The sequence below is a fragment of the Mobula hypostoma genome, chromosome 23, assembly GCF_963921235.1.
Source record: "Mobula hypostoma chromosome 23, sMobHyp1.1, whole genome shotgun sequence".
In the NCBI taxonomy this organism is placed as follows: Eukaryota; Metazoa; Chordata; class Chondrichthyes; order Myliobatiformes; family Myliobatidae; genus Mobula; species Mobula hypostoma.
This window is the reverse complement of record NC_086119.1, coordinates 15,715,850-15,740,623: the sequence shown is the minus strand read 5'-3', so window position 1 is coordinate 15,740,623 and position 24,774 is coordinate 15,715,850. Positions and strand designations below refer to the sequence as shown.

At 45.1% G+C, this 24,774-nt stretch overlaps 1 protein-coding gene across 3 annotated transcripts in view; it reads right to left on the bottom strand.

The window, feature by feature from the left end:
• The window catches only part of LOC134337121 (rap1 GTPase-activating protein 2-like), a 502,203-nt gene extending 477,641 nt beyond the window's left edge, over positions 1 to 24,562 (bottom strand). For all 3 annotated transcript variants that reach the window (XM_063031978.1, XM_063031979.1, XM_063031980.1), the window contains exon 1: positions 24,438 to 24,562. In XM_063031978.1, the coding sequence (XP_062888048.1) occupies positions 24,438 to 24,490 (53 nt within the window). In that variant the 5' untranslated portion in view covers positions 24,491 to 24,562. The remainder of the gene's footprint in view (positions 1 to 24,437) is intronic.
• Between the last annotated feature and the right edge of the window lie 212 nt (positions 24,563 to 24,774).

Here is a 24,774-nt window from a genome sequence, read left to right as displayed (position 1 = left end):
AACAGAGCCAACCTGGCTCCATGTGAGAACTGAAACAAACAGTAGTGTAGCAGTTAGCAAAACACAATTACGGCTTGGAATTCAGAGCTCTATTCCGGTGCTGTCTACAGGGAATTTGTAAGTTCTCCCCGTGATCGCGTGGGTTTCTCCTGCAGTCCAAAGACATAACAGTTAGTAGGTTAATTTGTCGTTGTAAATTGTCCTGTGATTAGGCTAGTGTTAAATAGATGGGTTGCTTGGGGGCATGGCTCATTGATCCAGAAGGGTCTGTTCCACACTGTACCTCTAAATAAATAAACTGAACACATTTGAGAGCCGTTAATCAAAGGCAGGGCTTTAACCAAAGGGAAAAGTGAATGAAAGGGCTTCCTGTTAGGCAATCTGTATCAGAGTCTCATAGTGTTGCAGGAAGTACAGCAAACAGCAGGCAACGAATGCCTACCAATAGGTTTAAGGTGAGAGAGGGTGACTTAAGGGAGGTTTGTAAGGCAAGTTTTTTTAACACTAGAACATGCAGCCAGTGGAGGTGGTAGAAGCAGATATGATAACAAAAGGCATTTAGCCAAACACATGAACGAGCGGAGAATAGACAGATACAGATCACGTACGGGAGAGGGGATTAGTCAGACTGGCATCACTGTTGGCACAGAATGGGCAGAAGGGCCTGTTTCTGTGCTGTACTATAATAGCAACAAGGTGATCCCCAGAAAAACGGGACGTCTTGTAGAGTCACCTTGTGGCCTGATTAAGAGCCAGTTACTGTGCAGTGGATCTGGAGACACATATTAACAAGATCGAAGAGAGTAGTGCATTAATTCCCCGAAGAGGAATTGGCGAAGAGTCAGAGTTTTTGTATCAATCCATTTTTGATGGTGGATTTTTATTCCAGCTGCTATGTTGGGATTCAAAATCCTAACTTGAGATATTGAAGTCCAAGTCTCGGAATACTGCACTACCACATGTTTACTCCCTGCTCTCATAGGACGGTAGTTCAGCTGCAGAAATTCTCACCTTTTATTCTGTACATTCCTATATCTCCCCCCTCTGGTAGAAGGTGGAAGTACAGTGTGATGTTTACATAGAAAATGTCCATTATAAATGAGGACACTGGAACTCATAATGGCCATATAAAAACAACAGTCATTATGATTTTAAGACTGAGGTTAATTATTATCTAAATGGAGTCAAGTTAGGAAACGGGGAAGTACAACGAGATCTAGGTGTTCTTGTACATCAGTCATTGAAAGCAAGCATGCAAGTACAGCAGGCTGTGACGAAAGCTAATGGCATGCTGGCCTTCATAACAAGAGGAATTGAGTATAGGAGCAAAGAGGTCCTTCTGCAGCTGTACAGGGCCCTGGTGAGACCACACCTGGAGTACTGTGTGCAGTTTTGGTCTCCAAATTTGAGGAAGGACATTCTTGCTATTGAGGGAGTGCAGCGTAGGTTCACAAGGTTAATTCCCAGGATGGCGGGACTATCATATGTCGAAAGATTGGAGCGACTGGGCTTGTATACTCTGGAATTTAGAAGGCTGAGAGGGATCTTATTGAAACATATAAGATTATTAAGGGATTGGACACGCTGGAGGCAGGAAGCAATTATCTCATCATCTCTGGAGATATGATGACTATTTGTTATCCTAACCCTCAACACTGTGGTAAGGAACACTCCATTAATCCAGCATGCTCAGGATTTGAAAACAGCAGACTAGCAAATTATCTGAACAATTTGATGTTACCCCAAAACACTCATTTTACTTTTTTATGTTACAATGTAGTATAATAAATTTTGAGTAACACATAACAAACTCTGCAGGCCAGACAGCATCTATGGAGAGAAAAAGAACAGTCAATGTTTCAGACCAAAACCATCCTTCAGCATCTGATGAAGGATTTCAGCCTGAAATGTCAAATGTTCATTTCTCTCCGTAGATGCTGCCTGATCTGCTGAGTTCCTCCGGCAATTTTGTGTGTGTTGCTCGATATTTCCAGCACCTGTAGAATCTCTTGTACAATAAATCCAGTGAATTTGAAAGGTTGTGCAGGAAACAGGGGCCCAGTGGGTCCAAAGGGAGTAGGAAGACAGCACCAGGTGGGTTTCACTGGAGCATGGAACCAAGGCTTTGGTGACCTTCATGCAAGTGTGGGAAACAGAATCAATTATTTGCCAGGGAGTGCAAGAAATAGGGCCCTGGAAAATGGAGTGTGAGAAACAGGGTTCCGGTGAGTTTAAAGGAGTGTGGCAAACAGAACCAAGTAAGTTTCAAGGGTACAGGAAAACACGGCTTTGGTGAATGCCGGCGGGAGCATGGGATCAGGCCGTGGTGAGGCTAAAGGGAGTGTAGGCACCATTGTCCAGGTTGTTGAAGGGAGAATGGAATTAGCATCTGGCCGACTGGATGCCAAGTCCTCATGATAACAAGTTATTGTAAGAGACGGCAGCTCACGTCTTGGTGGATTGTGGGTTTGCGAAGAGGGTGTGGAGAAGGATGGGGGGGCCTGTGCTGTGGTTCACCCTGAGCATCTGCATTGCAGAGGACTCTTCGATCTATGGGCTGTTCCCAGAGACACACAGAGAGAGGAACATTGAGCGCTCCTGGCAGATCATTAACTCGGTTGAAGGCTCTTGGTCTGCAGGAAACCTGTTTGTCTGCCAATACATCGAGATGTTCATGGAGGAATGCTGCTGACTGGCACATTCCAGACTGCAGGAGTACATCCTCAGGGTGCACTGATGATTGGTGCAGCCACCACAAGGGCTAGATGGGGAAGGACTACAGGGTAGGGTTTTTCTGCTGCTGGACAGGCAAGGGCTGGGTTGGGGAAGGAAGCCCCTCAATCCAAAGAAAGGGAATTTGAGACAATCTTTCCCTACATCTCTCACTTGCCCGGTAGTCAACTTGGATGGCTAGACCAATCAGGTCATTCTGGCTGACCTGCTCATCATACGTTGTGATCTCACACTGGACCCCTGTGCTCAGTTCACGCTGGAAGGCAGTGATGAGGGGTCTCTCGTTCCACCCCGTCTCCACCACAAGCATGCGGAACTTTACTGCATAGTCCCTCACTGTCCCTCTACCTCGGCAAAGGTACCATGAGTCATTGGGCAGCCTCCTGGTCCTGTACTGGAAGGTAAAAAACTCTCTTGAACTTGGAAACAGATCGCTAAAACAACTGGACTGCATGGGAACCTTGCTCCCTAGAGCATTGAACAGGCTGAGTAGGGGGTCTGTAAACCTTGCTGCAGCCACTGGGGTTACTGGAGTATCTGGTGGAGGAATGCATGGTTCTGGTCAGACATGGGAGTCAGAGCATTATTGACTGAGGATGCTGAGGCTGTTGAAAAGTAGGATCTGAGAGATGCCTGCAAGTAGGACTGCCATGGCCAAAAAACGCTGACTTGCATTTACAGGAGTGATAATGGCTGCTGCCTGATTCTGGCTGTCGATTATAAGCTGTTGAACTGCGGCTGTGAGAGCAGTCATGGCTGCCACCTTCTCCTGGTTGTCTGTAGTGTGCTGATGAACTGTCACTGCAAGGGATGACAGCTCCTCTTCCAGCTGGGACAGGGTTCACCACTATGAAAATAGCTGTCACACAGCTACAGTTACTGCACCCAATGCAACTTCAACTGACTGTAACTTATCTCCTATCTGACCAATGAATGTCAAGGCCAAGGTCAGCTGATTCCTTTCTGGTGGTTCTATTTTCATGGTTGAGACTTGCTGACAAGAATTTGCAGTTCTGGCCCAAGTGTGGAGAGAGACTCTGAAGCAGATCCACAGTTCACCGACTTTAATTCGAGCTGTGTAGAACTAAAGAACAAAACATTAAATGCTCGAACAACAGGACTATTAACTAAAACCCTCAAACTGAAAGTTAACGCTAACACTCCAGATGGAAGCATTGAATAAATGCCAGATGAATACTGACCCTTTACAGTGTCAATTGAAATGGTTGTCTTCTTTCCAGACAAGGACGAAGTTAAGCAGAGAGCATAGACACTGCTGTGATTTTGGTTAAATCATGATAAGATTGGAAAGAGAGGAAGGGAGTTAAATACCATCACAATGAAACACTAATTAGCTAGAACATGCATACTTAGGACAGTGATTGCTGAACCTATCCCGCCTACACAAGGACCCATGGCAGAATCCATGGTTGTGACAGAGTATATGAGACCTAGTTAATAGCCTTCTCTACTATGAACGGTCCCACATAGCATGGGACCAACTTGCAGCTCTCAATTTTCAAGAGAAGATCCTTAGATACCAGCCAGACCTTTTCCCTGCTTTGAAGGTTGGCGGAGATGATCAATCTGCCGGACATGTTGTTTGGAGTGCACAGTGGAGAAACACTGGCTCATCTCCATGTGCACTTGTTGTGTCGGACCGACCGTTCAGCAGCAGAAATTTCCACATCAGCCTCCTGGCCAGGGAAGAGTGGTGGCTGGAATTCCTTCTGGCATTCAAAGGGGTCATGTCAGTAGAGGATTAGTGGAAGTTATTATGGGCAATCTCTGCCCACACCAATTGGAAGCTCCAGGACATGGTTTGGAAGAGGCAAGGCGACACAGAGTTGTCTCCAACTCCTAATTCACCCTCTCAGTTTCGCTGTTAGATTGGAGGTTAGTTGAGATGCTGGCTGTGGTACCCACAAGAAAAAAAAAGCCTCAAACAACAGGAATTCTGCAGATGCTGGAAATTCAAGCAATACACATCAAAGTTGCTGGTGAACACAGCAGGCCAGGCAGCATCTCTAGGAAAAGGTACAGTCGATGTTTCAGGCCGAGACCCTTCGACAGGACCCTGCCTCTATTCCTAAATCTGGTTCCCAAATAGAGGAGCAGGTGGAGGGCCACCCAACAGTTAGATCCAGGCCCAGGTGGGGGACGTCCCAACCGGCTGGTTGTCCCTACCACGGTGTGCCCCAGAGTTTAAGAAGGGGGTCACTCCTCCCAGGTTGGTTGGCCATCCAGGATTCAATGGACCATGGAATTTATCAAGAGATGATTTTGGTAGTCATGCAAGTCTCAGGACATCCAAGACTTCTTCTCTGCCTCTCCCACTCGTGCCCAAAACAAGATGTCAAGTCAGTGCTCTGTGGGTCTACTATGGCCGCTGTCTGTGCCTCACCACTCCTGGTCCCACCGTTCAGTGGATTTCATCACTGGTCTGTCCCTGTCTAATGGAAACACAACCATTTTGATAGTCGTGGATCAATTCTCCAAGGCTGCCCACTTCATTGCTCCCCCTAAGCTCCCTTTGGCTCGTGAGACTGCCACCCTCATGGTTCAGCATGCGTTCAGGCTAAATGTCTTCCCACAGGATATAGTGTCCAATCGAGGACCACAGTTTGCATCCCCTTTTTGGAAAGCCTTCTGTTCTCTTGTGGGAGCCACAGCCAGCCTCTCAATTGGTTTGGACAGAGATAGCCCATAATATCCTCCAATTTTCCTCCACTGGTATGTCTCCCTTTGAATGTCAGAGGAATTCCGGCCACTGCTGTTCCCTGACCAGGAGACTGATGTGGGAATTCCTGCTGCTGAACAGTCGATCCAATGCTACAGGCCAGGGCTTCTCTGCTGTGCACTCAATAGCAACATGTGCAGCAGGCTGATGAGCTCTGCTAAGAGGTGAGGTCTCTCAAGCCTCGGGAAAATGCCTGGCTGGCATCTAGGGACCTTCCTTTGAAATGCGAGAGCCATGGGTTGATCCAGGTTATGTGGGATCATTCTAGTGGAGAAGGCCATCAACAAGGTCTCATGTAGATTGCACCTACCATCAGCAATGAAGATTCACCCAGTGTTCCATCTTTCCCAGCTCAAGCGGTGTCTTCCTCCCCCCAGGCTCCAGTACCTCCTTCCCTTCCTCTCTGCTTGATGGATGGTTCCCTCGTCTATTCTGTGTGGCGCCCCCTGGCATCTCACTAGTTTGGGGCATGGTCCAGTATCTTGTGGATTGGGAGCATTATGGACTTGAGAAATGATCTTGGGTTCTGCTGATGACTTCCTGGACAAATTTCTCATCCAGAACTTGGCACCACGGAAGCTCCCCCTACAGAGGTGGGCCCTTTCTCAACTATAGACTTTGGCATGGGTCTGCGGGCTCTCGCAGGCGGGCTGTGGAATGGTTCGGCAATTGTGCTTGTGAGTGTGCACATTCCAACTAATTAGTGTTTCATTACAGTGGTTTTTACCTCCCTTCCCCTCGTTCCAGTCTTGTCAAGACTTGACCGAAAGCACAGTCTACACGTCCTGCTTACCTTTGTCCTTATCCAGGAAGCAAGTCTACATCGATTGATTCTGTAAAGGTGCGGTATTCATTCAGAATTTAGTCACTATTTCCAGCCACAATGTTGGCGTTAACTTTTAGCTTGAGAGTTTTAGTTAACAGCCCTGTTGGTCCAGAGTTTATTGCTTTGTTCTTTAATTAGGCGCAGTTCTCATTAAAGTTGGTGATTATTGATCCACTTCAGTATTTCTATCCACATTTGTGTCATAACTGCAAATCCCTGTCAGTCATTCCACAAAATTAATTTGGAAAGCATTTCAAAGATACTGAACTACTAAGAACTTATACTGGAGAAAGATAACTGCTGTGGGAATGACATTCGTATCAGTGAAATACAACAACCAACAGGCCATATTGGACTTGGATGCGGTATAAACAGGAGGGCCTCTATTGTGGGCTGTGATTGGCTGAGGCGACAACTTGATAAGAGATCCAGAGTGTTCAAGGGTGGCATTGGAAAACTCAAACATATCAAGGGTAAGATAGTGTTAAATGAAAATACCACACCCAGGTTTTACAAAACCCGTCCAGTTCCTTATACCATCTGTGATAAAGTAGCCAGTGAGTTAGATCACATGGAGGCTGAAGGAATTCTTTGCAAAGTTGAGTGGAGCCCATGGGCAACACCAGTGGTCAGGACCTGTGGTGATTTTAAGGTCACCATCAACCCAATCTGTTGCAACAAGAGGTAACTGCACAATAGATAAAACTGGGAGCATTCCTCCTCCCCATCTCCTGGCCCCGGACAGTTAGTGACGTGTGCATGGCACTCATTCTTCCCAGCTGAGGACAGACATGGTCTCTACATCCCAACAACATCAAGCATTTTGGATAAGTACATGGATAGGAAGGGTTTAGAGCAGGGGTTGCCAACCTTTTTGATGCCATGGACTAATAGCATGAAGCCAAGGGTTAGTGGACCCCAGGTTGGGGGACTCTTGGTTCAGAGGGATATGGGCCAAATGCAGTCTAATGGGACTAGTTGACTAGCCACTGTATTCAGCATGGGTGAGTTGGGCCAAAATTGAGTGTACGACTATAAAATCATAGATCCCCAGTTAACATATTTATAATGGTCATGTGCCTAATCAGACTGCTAACTAATCTGGGCAACCTCGCAAAGATGAATGGACAGTGTGACCCCTTCCCTGTGGTTCGGAGCCCTCACCATGTCCTTGAACACACTGCAAAATGTCTACAGCAGGCACAGTGACACACCCACAACAGGTTTAAAAGAGTCGATGGGCTGGTGTAGGTGGCATCATCACTGATTAACTCAAATCAAAAGCCATGGGTGAACCAGGAGGCTCATAGTCTGCAAAGGGCTAGGTCTGTGTTATTCAAGTCTAGCGACCCAAGACTGTGTAAGAAAAGCAGGTATGACTTGCAAGGGGCTATCTCGAGAGCAAAGGAACAATTCCGAACGAGGTTGGAGGCCGAATCGGACGCACGCCAACTCTGGCAGGCTATTACTTGCTTCATCATGAATGGCAGTGATGTCTCACTCCTAGATGAGCTCCACGCCTTTTATGCACACTTTGAAAGGGAGAATAAAACTACAGCTATGAGGATCCCTGCAGCACCCAGAAACCCTGTGATTTCTGTCTCGGAGGCCAACGCCAGACTGCCTTTCAAGAGGGTGAACCCTTACAAGGCGACAGGCCCTGATGGAGTACCTGGTGGGCTTTGAAAACCTGTGCCAACCAACTGGCAAGGGTGTTCAAAGACATTTTCAATCTCTCATTGCTACAGATGGAAGTTCTCACCTGCTTCAAAAGGGCAACAATTATACCAGTGCCCAAGAAGATCAGGGTGAGCTGTCATAATGACTCCCGCCTATGAACACTCACATCTATGGTGAGAGGCTGGCTATGGTGGAATTAACTAACTCCCGTCGCTGAAAGGTCCTGGACCCACTGAAGTTTGCCTATCATCACAAAAGGTCTACTGCAGATGCAATCTCGTTGGCTCTTCGCGTGGCCTTGGATCACCTGGACAATACAAAGATCTATGCCAGGATGCTGTTTATTGACTACAGATCAGCATTTAACACAATCATTCCTACAGTTCTGACTGAAAAGCTCCAAAGCCTGGGCCTCCATACCTCCCTCTGTAATTGGATACTAGCCCTCCTAACCGGAAGACCACAACCTGTGCAGATCGTAAAAAAACTTCTCCACCTCGCTGACAATCAACACTGGCACACCACGGGGATGTGTGCTTAGCCCACTGCTCTATCCTCTCATGACTGTGTGGCTAGGCACAGCTCAAATGCCATCTATAAATTTGCTAGTGATACAACCATTGCTGGCAGAACCTCAGAAGGTGACTCGAGGGGGTACAGGAGTGAGATATACCAGCTAGTTGAGAGGCGTCACAGCAACAGCCCTGCACTCAATATCAGTAAGACCAAAGAACTGATTGTGGACTTCAGAACGGGTAAGACGAGGGAACACACACCAGTCCTCAGAGGGATCAGAAGAGGAAAGAGTGAGCAATTTCAAGTTCTTGGGTGTCAATATCTCTGAGGATCTATCCTGGGCACGACATATTGACCTGGCTAAAAAGAAAGCACACCAGTGGCTGTAAGGAGACCATTCTAACTGGCTACATCATTGTCTGGTATGGAAGTGGGGGGGGTGTGCTACTGCACAGGATCGGTTAAATTGCGGAGAGTTGTAAATTTAGTCAGCTCCATCATGGGCACTAGCCTCCAGAGTATCTAGGACATCTTCAAGGAGTGATGCCTCAAAAAGGCAGCATCTATCATTAAAGACCCCCCATCATCCTATTCTCATTGCTGCCATGGGGAAGGAGGTACAGAAGCCTGAAGGCACACACTCAGTGATTCAGGAATAGCTTTTTCCCCTCTGACATCAGATTTGAAGCCATGAACACTACCTCACTACTAACTTATTTTTATTTTTGCATTACTTATTTTATTTAACTATTTATATATATATACACACACACTTATTGTAATTCACATTTTTTCCACTATTATTATGTACTGCAATGTACTGCTGCCGCAAAGATAACGAACTTCACGACATATGCCGGTGATATTAAACCTGATTCTGATTATGACTCTGAAAAGTCACACTGGTTCCTCAATGACATGTTATTTACATGTGCACAAGGAAGACAACATGGGCCCCTGGCAACACACTGTTCTGAAGTCTGAACAGAGAAATGCTGGGGTTTTTTTACGGACCTGGCACTTACAGATATTGAACAATTGATAAACAGTGCAAGTTCAGATTTCTTATTTGCAAGATCTATTGCCATTCACAATATATGTGATAAAAGTCGATAGAAACTGCAAGCTAACAACCGACAATACCTTGAAGTTAGTAAAGTAATTGTCCCCTAGTTGCTGTCAGTGGCTTGCATCCTTCTGTTACATCCTTATCTTGCCTCCGCAAGCCAAATGACTCCAGTTCCCTGCTGTCCAAAGGAAGCTATGCTCTTCAAAGACCTTTCTTGCCTGGGTTGACTGCACACTACCAGAAAACCATCCTTGCCTAGACATTATCTCAACCCTTACATTGCTACAACTTGGCGGGAGGGAACAAGTGAGATACAGTACTTCCTAGTACTTTTCCAGGGTGTCCTCTACAAAACCTGTATGATACTCCGAGAACAGGGTCTTCTTTCACTGTGTAAGGCTTGTAAATGAGGTACTGAGACTCGGTTTAAACATCCTGATGAAGGGTTTTGGCCTGAAATGTCGACTGTTTATCCCCATCCATAGATGCTGCCTGACCTACTGAGCTCCTCCAGCACATTGTGTGTATTGCTGTAGATTTCTAGCACCTGCAATACCTCCTGTGTCTAAGGTTTAAACATTTGTAAGTGGAAGAAACCCTGGTGCACACATGTAAATACACGGGTAGATAGTTTACTTGCTCAAAGCAATCCATCCGAGTGAAAATTATAACATTTATGCGTGTTCAGTAGTGCTAATTTTTGCATATATTATCCAGACATCCCACCCTGCAAAAGCTCATTTCAGGGAGGTAGCAGCCCCGCCCCCCGCAACCCCATATCCCCACCCCCCAGTCGACCTCCAAGGGTGTATGTAATACTTTGTTTAGTGATTTTGTCTAATCTGTAAACCAAGTTGGGTATATGCAGAAAATGTGACATTAAAATCTGTACTTATATATTATCACATTTATCCTATTACAACTTTAAGCAAGTCTACAGGGAGTTTGGCGTCATCATGTAGGACATCAATAGAGTAGCTCCATAGCAGCTAGCCAGCTAGTTTAAATAACGTTAGCTACGCTAATGAACGAATGACACCTGTTAAACTCACCTCAACATGTCTTTTACATTTTAGCCCACCATGGGCAATAGAAAAGTCACTGTTGCAAACAGTGCAGCGAGCAACACTGTCATTATTTTTGAGGTCGACTGTAAAGCCTGCCCACAAAGAAAACTGATTGGTCTCTCTTCATGCTAAGTAGACCTATCAGGATGCGTGCTCTTGCTCTCGCCCTCCCTCCCAAAAAAATCGATTTGCAGGATATTGTATATAATTTCCGGGCATCAGGGAGCCACTAAAAATATGTGGGAGACTCCCGGAACTTCCGGGAGAGGTGGGATGTCTGTATTATCAACCCATGCCAGTATGGAAATGCCCAGTCCAGTCTGTCTTCTGAAGCCAAGCCAGCTCAAACCTGGTGGTACATGGAGGGGCTTCTTTAGAAAGGGAGAGGAGAGTGGCACCATTGGGCCACTCTGGCCCCATAGAGCACAGGCATTACAAAGCAAGTTGCAACATGTAAGGTTCCAGTGGTTGCAAAAGCTGGAAACTGCTCCAATTTTGATTCGCTATAAAGTAAGTGAAAATAATATATGTTTTTGGTCAAAGATTTAATATTTGCACTGAAGTTTCAATTTTCCTGAGAAGAAGAAAACTTTGAAGAACATTTCCTCCTGAGGGAAGTTGTGTGAATTCCTCTTTCACTTCTTCCTCTCTGTATAAACATCTGCAGTGACTTGTGTTCCCATTTTCCAGTAATGCTCAGTGACCAATGTTAATTAACTGCCCTGATCTTTTGATTTAACAATGTCCTATGAATGAGAATGGTTCAAGTTCTTTACAAGTAACAAAAACACTTTAATGAATTGACATATTCTGCAAAGTTCTGCCAATTAACAAATATTGTAGATAATTGAGAAGGCAGCTACTGTAGATTAACTCCGCCATGGATGGTTCCCAAGCCCGGCTGCAAAATGAGGAGAGTTGGGTATAGGGCTAGTAACCCCATCCCATAAAAACCCAGAGCTACAGAGATGCCAATATAAGCTCCAAAGGCCTCATCCCTGGGAGAGGAAGGATCTTTGTAGATGGGTTACAAATTGACAGAAGACTCTGGCAAACTGCTGTCGGTGGCCTATGGCGCAGTAAGCATGATGAGCTACAGAGGGAGAAGAAGCAGCTGGTGAAGATTCAACCATCGACCTGCTGGGGGAGCTCATTGGGTTGAGCAGCATCTGAACATGATCGAAGAGCCGGAGAGCAGTGGAAATGAGCAGAACTCCCCCTCGAAGAGAGGAGGAAACGTTATTCAAAGTCGGCATGCCTTGAAGAGGCTTCACACTGGAGGAACACAATGGAGACCCAGGAGGATGCAGATGCCCAAATCTGACTGCGCTCCACTTGCTGAGGTCCTCCAGCAGGTGATTTGTTGGTCAAGATCCCAACATCTACAATTTCTTGTGTCTATAGCTACTAAAGGTTGTCCTAATTCTTTTATAACATTTCCTTATTAGACAGAATACATTCAGCCCAGCGGGTCAAGGCAATCCCAGCAATCCCATTCCCCCTCATCTTCTCTCTGACAAGCCCAGTAATGGTAGTGTTACTGTAGGCGCTACTATTAGTAACACTGTGGTGTTACTAATGGTAGCGCAGTGGTTAGCAGAATGCTTTACAGCGGCAACAATTGCAATAAGGGTTCAATTCCCACCGCCAGCTGTAAGAAGAGTGCACATTCTCCCTGCAGCCGTGTGGGTTTCCTCCAGGAGCTCTGACTTCCTCCCACATTCCAAAAATGTACGGGTTAAAGGTAGTAAGTTGTGGGCATGCTATGTTGGCGCTGAAAACGTGGCGACACTTGCGGGTTGCCCACCACACATCCCCAGACCTTGTTGCAAACAACACATTTCACTGTATGTTTCAATGTAAATGTGACAAATAAGGGTAATCTTTAAATCTTTAAAAGGCAGTGCATGTTTTGCTGTTTACAAGTGTACTACCTATGCTTTTCTCAGAAGTCAGATCCAGGCCCTGATGTGTCAGTTTATGGGTGTGGACTTGCACTGGGTATCACAGTTTATGGGTATCACTTGCACTGATAGCTCATTACATACTCACACCACCCTCTAAGTGAAGAAGATCCCCCTCATGCTCCTCTTAAACAGTTCATCTTTCACCCTCAACCCATGCCCTCTCATTCTAGTCTCATCCAACCTTAGTGGAAAAAGCCTGCTTTAATTTACCCTATCTGTAACCCCAGATAATTTTGTATACCTCTATCAACTCGCCTCTCAATCTTTTACATTCTAGTGAATTAAGTCCTAACCTATGCACCCTGTCCATATAATTCAGGGTCTCAACTTCCGGCAACATCCTTGTGAATTTTCTCTCCACTCTTTCAATCTTATTTACATCTTTCCTATAAATAGGTGACCAAAACTGCACACAATACTCTAAATTATTCCAACTTCTGTACTCAATACATTAATTTATGAAGGCCAACGTGCCAAAAGCTTTCTTGACCTGTGACGCCACTTTCAAGGAATTATGGACTTGTATTCCCAGATCCCTCTGTTCCATTGCACTCTTTGGTGCCCTGCCACTGACCATGTAAAACCTATCCCAGTTAGTCCTTTCAAAATGCAACACCTTACACTTGTCTGCCATTTTTCAGCCCATTTCACCAGCTGGTCCAGCTCCTGCTATAAGCTTTGATAAGCTTTTTCGCTGTCTGCTACAGCCCCAATCATGGTGTCATCTGCATATTTGCTGATCCAGTTAACCACATTATCATCCAGATCATTGATGTAGATGACAAACAACAACGGACCCAGCACCGATCACTGCGGCACTCCACTGGTCACAGGCCTCCAATCAGACAGACAACCAACCATCTACTACCACTCTTTGGCTTCTTCTACAAAGTCAATGTCTAATCCAGTTTGCTACCTCATCTGGAATGCCAAGCGACTGAACCATCTTGACCAGCCACCCATGTGGAACCTTGTCAAATGCCTTGCTAAGGTCTATGTAGACAACATCTACTGCCTTGCCTTCATCAACATTCCTAGTAACTTCCTTGAAAACACTATAGGATTGTTTAGGCATGATCTACTACACACAAAACCATGTTGACTATCTCTAATCAGTCCCTGTCTATCCAAATACTTACATATCTGGTCCATTTTAGTACTTTCCAATAACTGATCACAGACTCGCCAGCCTATAGTTTCCTGGCTTATTCTTAGAGCCTTCCTTAAATGATGGAACAACATTAGCTATCCTCCAATCCTCTGACACCTCACCCGTGCCTAAGGGTGTTTTAAATGTCTCTGCAAATTCTGCACTAGCCTCCCACAGGGTCCGAGGGAACGTATTCTTGGGCCCTGGGATTTATCCACCCTAATTTGCCTCAAGACAGTAAACACCTCCTCCTCTGTAATCTGAATAGGGTCCATGACCTCACTGCTGCATTGCTTCACATCTATAGACTCTGTGTGCATCTCTCAAGTAAACACAGATGCAAAATATCCATTTAAGACCTCACTCATCGCTTTCATCTTCAAGCATAGATTGCCACACTGACCTTCCAGACCCTTGCTGTCCTTTTGCTCTTAATATATCTGTCAAAGCCCTTAGAATTCTCCTCAACCTTGTCTGCTGGAGCAACCTCATGCCTTCTTTTAGTCCTCCTGATTTCCTTCTTTTTTTTGGCGTGTGCCTGCGTGCGTGCGAGTCTGTGCGTCTGCATGTGCGTGCGTGCGAGTCTGTGCGTCTGCATGTGCGTGCGAGTCTGTGCGTCTGCATGTGCGTGCGTGCGAGTCTGTGAGTCTGCATGTGCGTGCGAGTCTGTGCGTCTGCATGTGCGTGCGAGTCTGTGTGTCTGCATGTGCGTGCGAGTCTGTGCGTGCGTGTGAGTCTGTGCGTCTGCATGTGCGTGCGTGTGAATCTGTGCGTCTGCATGTGCGTGCGTGCGAGTCTGTGCGTCTGCATGTGCGTGCGTGCGAGTCTGTGAGTCTGCATGTGCGTGCGAGTCTGTGCGTCTGCATGTGCGTGCGTGCGAGTCTGTGAGTCTGCATGTGCGTGCGAGTCTGTGCGTCTGCATGTGCGTGCGTGCGAGTCTGTGTGTCTGCATGTGCGTGCGAGTCTGTGCGTCTGCATGTGCGTGCGTGTGAATCTGTGCGTCTGCATGTGCGTGCGTGCGAGTCTGTGCGTCTGCATGTGCGTGCGTGCGAGTCTGTGCGTCTGCATGTGCGTGCGTCCATGATTATGTCTTTTTTATGGCTTTTTACAAGGCGCGGAGCGAGAGAGAGAGACTGTGTGACACGCCACTCCTCACACAGACATTTTCGCAATATTTTCCCTTTATTTCATGAGGTTGAGTTGCGATCTCGACACCCAACCCGGCACGGATAGAAAGCGTACTCGGGAGCAGACCCGACTGGTTTCAAACCTGGGAACCTCTGCTCCTGGGTTCGGCGCCAGTGTCGTGCCACCAGCCGGCCCTGATTTCCTTCTTAAGTGTTCCCTTGCATTTCTTATAGTCCTCAAGTACCTCATCTGTTCCTGCCTGCCTATTCCTGCTATGCACCTCCTCCTTTTTCTTAATCAGGACCTCAATATCTCTCGAAAACCAAGGTTCCTAAACATGTTACCTTTGCCTCTTTATTTGGACAAGAACATACAAACACCATACTCTCAAAATTTCACTTTTGAATGCCTTGCACTTAGAAAGTACACTTTTGCCAGGAAACAACCTGTCCCACTTCACACTTGCCAGATCCTTTCTGATGCCATCAAAATTGACCTTTCTTCAGTTTAGAATCTCAATCTGATGACCAGACCGATCGTTTTCCATAATTACCTTGAACCTAGTGGTATTACGATCACTAGATGCAAAGTGTTAACCTACATGAACTTCTGTCACTTGCCCTGTCTCATTCCCTAATGGGAGATCTCATCTCACACTCACTCTCTAGTTGGGACTTCTATGTACTGATTAAGGAAATATTTCTGAACAAATTTGACAAACTCTATTCCATCCAGCCCTTTTACAGTATGGGAGTTCCAGTTAATATGTGAAAAGTTAAAATCACCTTCTAAGAGAGGCATTGATCGTGTGGATAGCCAGAGGCTTTTTCCCAGGACTGAAATGGCTAACACAAGGGGGCACAGTTTTAAGATGCTTGGAAGTAGGTACAAGGGGGATGTCAGAGGTAAGTTTTTTTACACAGAGAGTGGTGGGTGCGTGGAATGCACTGCCAGCGAAGGTGGTAGAGGTGGATACAATAGGATCTTTTAAGAGACTCTTAGATAGGTACATGGAGTTTAGAAAAATAGAGGGCTATGCGGTAGGGAAATTCTAGGCAGCTTCTAGAGTAGGTTACATGGTTGGCACAACATTGTGGGCTGAAGGGCCTGTAATGTATTGTGGATGTTCTATGTTTCTGTTTTTCTATCACAACCTTATGTTTCTTGCAAAAGTCTGCGATGTCTCTACAAATTTGTTCCTCTAAATCCCACAGACTATTGGGTGGTCTATAATATAATCCCATTAACACGGTCATTTCTTTCCTACTCCTCATTTCTACCCATAAAGCCTTACTAGATGAGCTCTCCAGTCTGTCCTGACTGAGCACTGTCGTGACATTTTCCCTGACTAGTAACGCCACCCCTCCCCCTTTAATCGCTCCCACTCTATCACGTCTAAAACAATAGAACCCCAGAATACTGAGCTGCCAGTCCTGCCCCTCCTACAACCAAGTCTCAGTCGTGGCTACAATATCATAATTCCCTGTGCTGATCCATTCCCTAAGCTCATCCACCCCTTTTCTACAATACTCCTTGCTTTGAAATATATGCAGCTCAGAACACTAGTTCTACCATGCTCCATCTTTTGATACGTGACTTTGTGTGTAGGCTTAACAACACAGCCCCTCCACTATCTGTTCTGGTCCTGTAACTCTGGATTAAAGGTTGGGACCTGGAGGATCTTGTTCTCGAGGGAGATTCGACAGAGTGACCGGTTGTCACATCCAGGGGCTCAGGAAGCCAGCTGCATTGGGTAGCAGCCTCAGAAGAAGCAGGGGCATCTTCGGTGTGGGGAAGGGACGAGGATGGGGGCTATCGCTGTGATGTGCTGGGGAAGGAAGGCACGGTCAATAGCAGCAGCAAAGGAATCAGATGCTGAGCTAAAGGGAGGGGTGGGGACCGTGCTTTGGGGCTCCCTTCATTGAGGGGAACTGAGAACTTGCCCATGGGTTTAGGTAAATTGTTGATAGAACCACAGCGTCACGATGTGTGATATCAATGTCTGAACCCTGGTGCAGAGGAAAGACAGATTCCAGTGCAGAGAGGGCAACCAAAGTTTATTCATAAGAACTCCAAACTTCATATTGGTGGCTCGGCCAATTGAAACCGTGAGAAGTAACTTTCTCAAAAACTAGGACCCCGCGACTAGTGCTAATCAGGCATCCACTTAAATAATACAAGTAACATGAAATCCCCAAGCCGATCAAAGTAAGCTTAGCAAGTTGAAACAGAAAGGGTCAGGAGACCGCAATACAAAGAACAAGTCACACGAGAAAAAGACAAGAAAACAGGGAAGCAGTTAAGGCTTCTTCACTAAATGTATTTAAGATACAGTTAAATAGATTTTTACATAGTAGGGGAATTAAGGGTTATGGGGAAAAGGCAAGTAGATGGAGCTGAGTTTACTGACAGATCAGCCATGATCTTATTGAATGGCGGGGCAGGCTCGATGGGCGGGATGGCCTACTCCTGCTCCTATTTCTTATGTTCTTATATGTTCTTATGTTCTCTAAACGATTAACAACTCTTATTAAACAACAATTAACCAATTCAGGTACTCGAAACACCTCGGCGCCCAACGCTCACCAGTGCCCCACATAGGCCCGGAGAGCTCATTACACCACAGAGTCCACGGTTTCCTGCAACCTTCCAAGAGGAAGCCACATGGCCAGCTGATTTTCATGAATGGTGTGAATTTGAACTGGAGAGAACTGCAAATGCAAAGTCCCCATTCACATAGTTTTAGCCACGTACCACAGAAGAATGTGCACAATGGCATTGAATTTCCAGGTTTTTGTTTGTGGCAGATCTGATCTGTACTCAGGGCATTGTTGTATGTATTGCAGTGAGGTGTTCTATATAATAGCACAAACTGCCATTTAGTGTCTGTCAATGAAGACTCTTGGGCAATGGGGACCACGTTGGTGGATATTATTGGGTAATATAAACTGGTACTTAGCACAGAGTCAGAGAGCACAGGCAAGAATCAAAGGGCAGCGCAGTGCCTCACAGTTCCAAATCAATGCACAAATCAGAACAATCTGCAGAGGGGTGTAAGATCAACCAGCTCCAACAACGCACTAGCCACCCCTCCATCAACAACATCTTCAAAAGGCAGGGCCTCAAAATAGTGGCACCCATTATTAAGGAACCGCACCCTCCACACCCAGGACACGCCCTCTTCTCATTACTACCGTCAGAGAGGAGGTTCAGGAGACACACACTCAACATTTTAGGAACAGCTTCTTCCCTTCCGCCATCAGATTTCTGAACGGTCAATACCTCACTATTTTCTGCCCTCTTTTTGAAACCACTTGTTCAATTTTTAACAATATATTTCTTTTTTATTTCTTCATATATTTTATGTATTGCACTATCCCACTGCAGAAAAACAGCACATTTCACGACACATGTCTGTGATAATAAACCTGATTCTGATTCCGATTCAATCCTGACCCCGGATGCTGGCTGTGCAGAGTTTCACATTGACCCTGTGATCGTGTGGGATTTCCCCTGGGTGCTCCTGATTCTACCCATGTTCCAAGGACGTGTGGGTTGATAGGTTATTGGGACACTGTAAATCTCCCGGTGTGTGGCTGAGTCATAGAGTCTGGGGGAAAAAGCCGTTGAGGGAAAAAAAGAAGAGAAGAAATGAAAAATTGGTGTGAAACAAGAGGCTGATGGAGAGCATAGGCTCAAAGGGCTGAAGGGCCTGTTTTCGCATGCTGTGACTTGATGTGGCTGGTGCTTTGTGTACATCACAACTTTGCAGAGTACACTCTGTGCTCCACTAAAACTTAGACAACATTGTCTTGGAGCTGTCTGGGGCCCCTCACCTCCTCCCCGGAGAGCTTCAAAAATAGAAACCAAACCAGCTTATCAAAAATGTGTTTCATGCATGGTTGTGTCATGAAGTGCTGGCAATCTAAAATGTAAAGCATAGACAGCACATTCTTCAAATCTTAGGAACGTACAAGCCTAGGAAACAAGCGTGTGTATATGTGCCATGCAGTCCATAAAAACATTTCTGTTTTCAGTAAGATCACGGCTTATCTTTTACATTAAAGATAAAGATCTTAAAGATTAAAGATTAGCTTTATTTATCACATGCAGTGAAATGTGCCAAATCAAATCAACAAGGATTGTGCAAGGGAAGCCTGCAAGTATCTCCATGGTTCTGGCACCAACATGGCATGCCACCAACTTACTAACCTTAACCATACATCTTTGGAATGTGGGAGTAACTTGGAGTGAGCACCATGTTATCGGTTCCTGAGGTTGTCATAGCCAGGGGTGCTAGTGGGGTTAAGCTCCCACTACTTATAAGGTGCTCCAAATGATGTGCATCTCTAACAGCCTCTGACAGCCAAGTCCAACTCTTGGCCTTCATGTGTGGCTTAGCTACTAGGCCTGGCAGAACTGTTTCTACTAACAAGAGAAGGGGCAAAGGTGAATTACTGGTGCCTCAAAACCAGTTACTTCAGGCAGGTGGGGCTCGTCAGCCTTGGACAGCAGCCCGCCTAGGAGAAGGAAAACTCTGATTTTATACCTCTGCTGCCTTGTGGCCATACCCACCCATGGGAAAGGCTTCGGGAGTAAACCCTGAGGAAGAAATCTGGAGCCAAGGTCCCTAAGGCATTTTGATGTTGTTTTCAACTTCACTCTGGTGACCTCTGCCAGGACAGTGGTGCCAAGCTGTATTGGCCCTTCCCTTGGACTACATCAGCGATGTGGAGAGAGTGAACCTGCTGCATGGGCAACAGCCGGTTCTTCAAATCTTCCCACCCAGGCTTGCGCCCTGGAGGGGACACAGTCCATCAAAAGTGCAAACCCATGGTCCCCTGGGGTCGACGGCTGCCTACTCTAGCCTGCTATCAAAAATGTTCTTCATGCAGAGTTGTATAATGTAGCCTTTGCAATCCAAAATGTAAAGCACAAAGTTTGCAGGAAAACTTTGTCACGGTCATTGGTAGAAAGTACAAGCTCCTTACAGTCAGTGGTGGGAATTGAACCCCAATCTTACAGTGAGCTGCTGTAAACCATTACTCTAACCAGTACAGTACCATGCCACTTCACCATTCTGGCCCCATGTCCCCAAACCTCCTTGGCGCCACAAACATCTGAATATATTCAAGAATGAATTTAATTATAGACTGAGTATTCAAACTTCTCTGGAATAAGAATTACAAAATTTCAAAACCCTTGAGTCCTAAACTAAGGAATTGTCTTCTCATCCCACTATTTAAATAATCAGTGCCTTATCCTGAGGTTGGCATGCTCAAGCCCAGGAACCAGCACTGCTGTCCCCACCTTTCCAAACAAAATTAGCATTTTATATATTTCAATGATATTGACCTTCATTCTTCTAAACTGTAATGGGTACTCCACTCTTTTCCCCCTCACCTTTGGAATCAGTCTAGTAGTGAATCATCATTGAATCCAATTCAAGACTACTCCATCCTCACATAGGTAATGGAGGGCCTAAGCTGTTCACTGCCCTCCAGGTCTGGCCCCGCCAAAACCCTGTGTAATTTTTATTCTAGTAATCCATCGCTTTTCAACGTTAAGCAACATCTGCCTCAGAAACATGGCTGTACCTGTAGAGGGGACATCTCAAATGTCATATTATAATGTAGCTCGTTCACAATACAAGCAGGAGCCTCAAGATAACACCTCAAGAACTCTCCAAATACTAATATTCATCTGAGTTTCATAGAACATAGAACAGTACAACACAATACAGGCCATTTGGCCCACATTGTTGTGCTGACTTTTTGATCTAAAATCTTTTTACTCTAAAATTAATCTGACCTTTGGTTCAAGTGCCTGATGTTTGAGGGGCAATAACTGCTCCTGAGCCTGGTGGTGAGTCCTGAGGCTCCTGTATATACTTCCTGATGGCAGCACAGAGAAAAGAGAATAACCTGTGTGGTGGGGGTCCCTGAGAATCCAGGGAGAAAATCCAGGAATCTGAGATGCAGAGGGACTTGAGAGTCCTTGTGCAGAACACCCTGAAGGTTAACTTGCAGGTTGAGTTGGTGGTGAGGAAGGCAAATGCCATGTTAGCAATCATTTCAAGAGGACTAAAATACAAGAGCAGGGATGTAATACTGAGACTCTATAAGGCACTGGTGAGGTCTCACATTGAGTATTGTGAACAGTTTTGGGCCCCTCATCTTTAAAAAGATGTGCTGGCATTGGATAGAGTCTAGAGGAGGTTCACAAGGATGATTCCAGGAATGAAAGGGTTATCATACAAGGAACATTTGATGGCTCTGGGTCTGTACTCACTGAAATTCAGAAGGATGAGGGGAGGATCTCATTGAAACTTTTCAAATGCTGAAAGGCCTAGACAGAGTAGATGTGGAAAGGATGTTTTCCATGGTGGAGAGTCTAGGCCAAGAGGGCACAGCCTCAAGATAGAGGAACGCCCTTTCAAAACAGAGATGTGGAGAAATTTCTTCAGCCAAAGGGTGGTGAATTTGTGGAATTTGTTACCACGTGCAGCTGTGAAGGCCAGGCGTTGGGTGTATGTAAGGCAGAGATTGATAGGTTCTTGATTGGACATGGCATCAAAGGTTACGGGGAGAAGGCTGGAAACTGAGGTTGAGGAGGAGATAGGAAAAAAAGGATCAGCTATGATTTGATTGAATGGCGGAGCAGACTTGATGGGCCATATGGTCTAATTCTGCTCCTATGTCTTATGGTCTTATATGAAAAAGACTGTCTAACACTTAGTGCAGAGAATAAAAACCACATCATGCCCATAAAAAGAACCCTTAAAAATAAAATAACCCATAAAAAGACCATCGAACACCCAATGTACAATGATTAAAAAACATCATGCAAACAGTAACCACAAGCAAAGACTGTTTCTGAACTAAGGCCTATCTACGAATCTCTTATATATCCCTAATATACCACAACCCCTGTTAGAGCGTTCCATGTACTCACCACTCTCTGGGTAAAGGACTTACCTCTGACATCCTCCCTATACTTTCCTCCCGTTTTGTCAAACTTATGCCTCCCTCATATTAGCCATTTCTGCCCTGGGAAAATGTCTCTGGCTGTTCACTCTTTCTATGCCCCATATCATCTTCACCTCTTCAAAAAAAAAGTTGTGATTTTAATCTTGCTCCCAAACTGGTAATTTCACACTTGCCCGTGTTCTACACCACCTTGTTATCTACTTGCCAATTATTAACATAAGAGATCTGGCAGATGCTGGATATCCATAGTAACACACATAAAATGAGGGAGAGACTCAGCTGGTTAGACAGCATCTATGGAGAGGAATAAACTTGATGTTTTGGGCTGAGACCTTTCATCAAGACCCTCCTGCATTTTGTGTCTGTTGCAATTATTAACTAGATTTCCGTCAACATTCCCAACCAGTTAATGGACATATCCTTTCTTTCAGATGCATTGGATACTTGTCACAATTTACTTTTCCGTCTTCTTTTTTCAAAAAAAAGCCAAAAGTTGCAGATGAAATGCTCGGATTCAGACTAGCTTATTGTCTAATACATTTCCTTGTTCATATGAAGCTCAAAATAAGCAGTGTACATGGTTATAATATTCTCTATATTTTTTTTTATTTATTCATTTATGGGATGTGGGCGTCGCCAGCTATGCCATCATTTATTGCCCATCCCTAGTTCCCTTGAGAAGGTGGTGATGAGATGCCTTCTCAAACCGCTGCAGTCACTGAGGTGTTGTACTGTTAGGGAGTAACAGTGCTGTTAGGGAGGGAATTCCATGATTTTGACCCAGCGACAATTAAGGAATGGTGATATGTTTCCAAGTCGGGATGGTGAGTGACTTGGAGGGGGATTTCCAAATGGTAGTGTTCCCAGGTCAGCATATTTGTAAGCATTCTTCTCAAAGGAAATAAATTTCCTCTCCCTAGAATGTGGTGACTTAGTAAACTGTTCATAGAACTTAGAATAGTTCTTCTTTTCACAATCTTCTAAGACTCATTATCATTATGTTGTGTATCATATGATGTAACAAATTTTTCTACAGAAGTTTTTTGCCGTTGTTTTCTTCTTTATAATTAAGGTGACCCCGGCCATTATCAATACTCTTCAGAGATTGCCTGCCTGGTGTCAGTGGTCACATAAAGAGGGCTTGCGATATGCACCAGCTGCTCACACGACCATTCACCAGCTGTCCCCGTAGCTTCACGTGACCCTGATGAGAGAGGCCAAGCGGGTGCTACACATCACCCAAGGGTGACCTGCAGGCTAACAGAGGGAAGGAGCATCTTACACCTCCTTTGGTAGAGATGTACTTCCACCCCGCCACTCGAATTCCTAGAATACCTTTCTTAAAATGCCATGAAGGTCATCTGTTCTCTTCGACAGACTGAAGTTTAACTCACCACATTCTTATACAGAGCTAACTATTAAATTAGAAATCAGAATGCATTTCAATCCAGTTTGAAAATAGATTAGATGCATAATGAAGTAGTTGTTCTTTTTATTAATGCTGGGATATTAAATATTGCAGTCAGCATTAATTTAAATGTCAGCTGTTTAAACATTGACTGCCATAATAATTCCACAAGGACTAATCACCGATTTGGACAAAGCATCTATAATTTAGTGCCTACAAACATGACGACTTCCTGGATGATATGCAGTCTTCGTAAGCGTTTCATTGGATTCAAATATAATGGATAATTGCATTATGTAATTCATAAATGTAATGTCACAGAAATGGTCTTGTGGTCTTCAGAAATGATATTTCACTTACTGCATGCACCTTAACTCTTTAGATTCATGACTTGTTCCTAAAACAAGGATGTGGTTCAGGCTATGAAATAAGACCCTCGTCTGGGAGCGGAATAACCACACTACAGTCAGGTATTGCTAGTGATTATATTAGCTTCAAGGGAATCAATATATTATGACAAACGTAAAACAGTATCCTATTTGAAATATTAAATGCTGCCACCATCATCCCGTCCCGTATGATGTGGCAAAAGTGGCTCCAGAACTTTGCTCTGACATGTGGACTGATGATGGCGAGAGGGGATGAAAGAAAATCCCCCTTGTTGAAAATGGGACCGACCCAAGTAGAGAGACAGCTGCTGCGTTTAGAAGATAAACCTGCATTACTCTTTGATTCACATCTGGAAATCAATCCATTTCAGTGAACAGCCTGTAGGACTCTAGATCACAGTGAACGGCATCTAATCGTTCCTGCTCTTGGCTGCACCTTATTTTCATTTCAGCTGTTCAGCGAAGATGAGGTGCTGTAGTCCTCAAATGGTTAAGCACCCAGTCGGCTTTTCCTTAAATACTTTGCCCTCTGTTTAAATAACGGACAAGGGATATCATTCTTTCTGTGTTTCCTCGACTTCGAGCCAATTACCAAGGTAAGCAAAAGGGAGGAGTGCTCCTCACTGTTAAATGCAGTGTTAATGTGATATTTAAAACCATAAAGAGCGATGGCTGCATCTATGTAACTTAACAGTATGGCAGATTCCTAATTATCCTTCACTTAAGCTATCATAAGACACAAAATAAATGACTGAAAACCAAATGCCTCACTCACCATTTAACAAGTTCCCATTTTGTCTCTCCTGATTGCTTCTTGCTTGCCATCATTCTGAGCAGTTTCCTTGCTCGAATGGGATTGTCTGCATTGACACAACAGTGAGCCTAAACGGAGAGGTCCCGGCTCCCCTGACTGCAGCGCTGTGTAAATCTCCATCTGATTAGCTGGCTGCACACAGATTCAGTCTGCCTCCCCTCTGGTCCGAGTGGAAGGGTAGAACAGGAAACCAGATGGGTTGTACCAACTTAACTTTGTTCGCCTCCACCACACTGTAGGAAAGCAGATCTAACACATACTTCATGCTTGCTGAAGGCTGTGTTCACCTTTCTGGAAG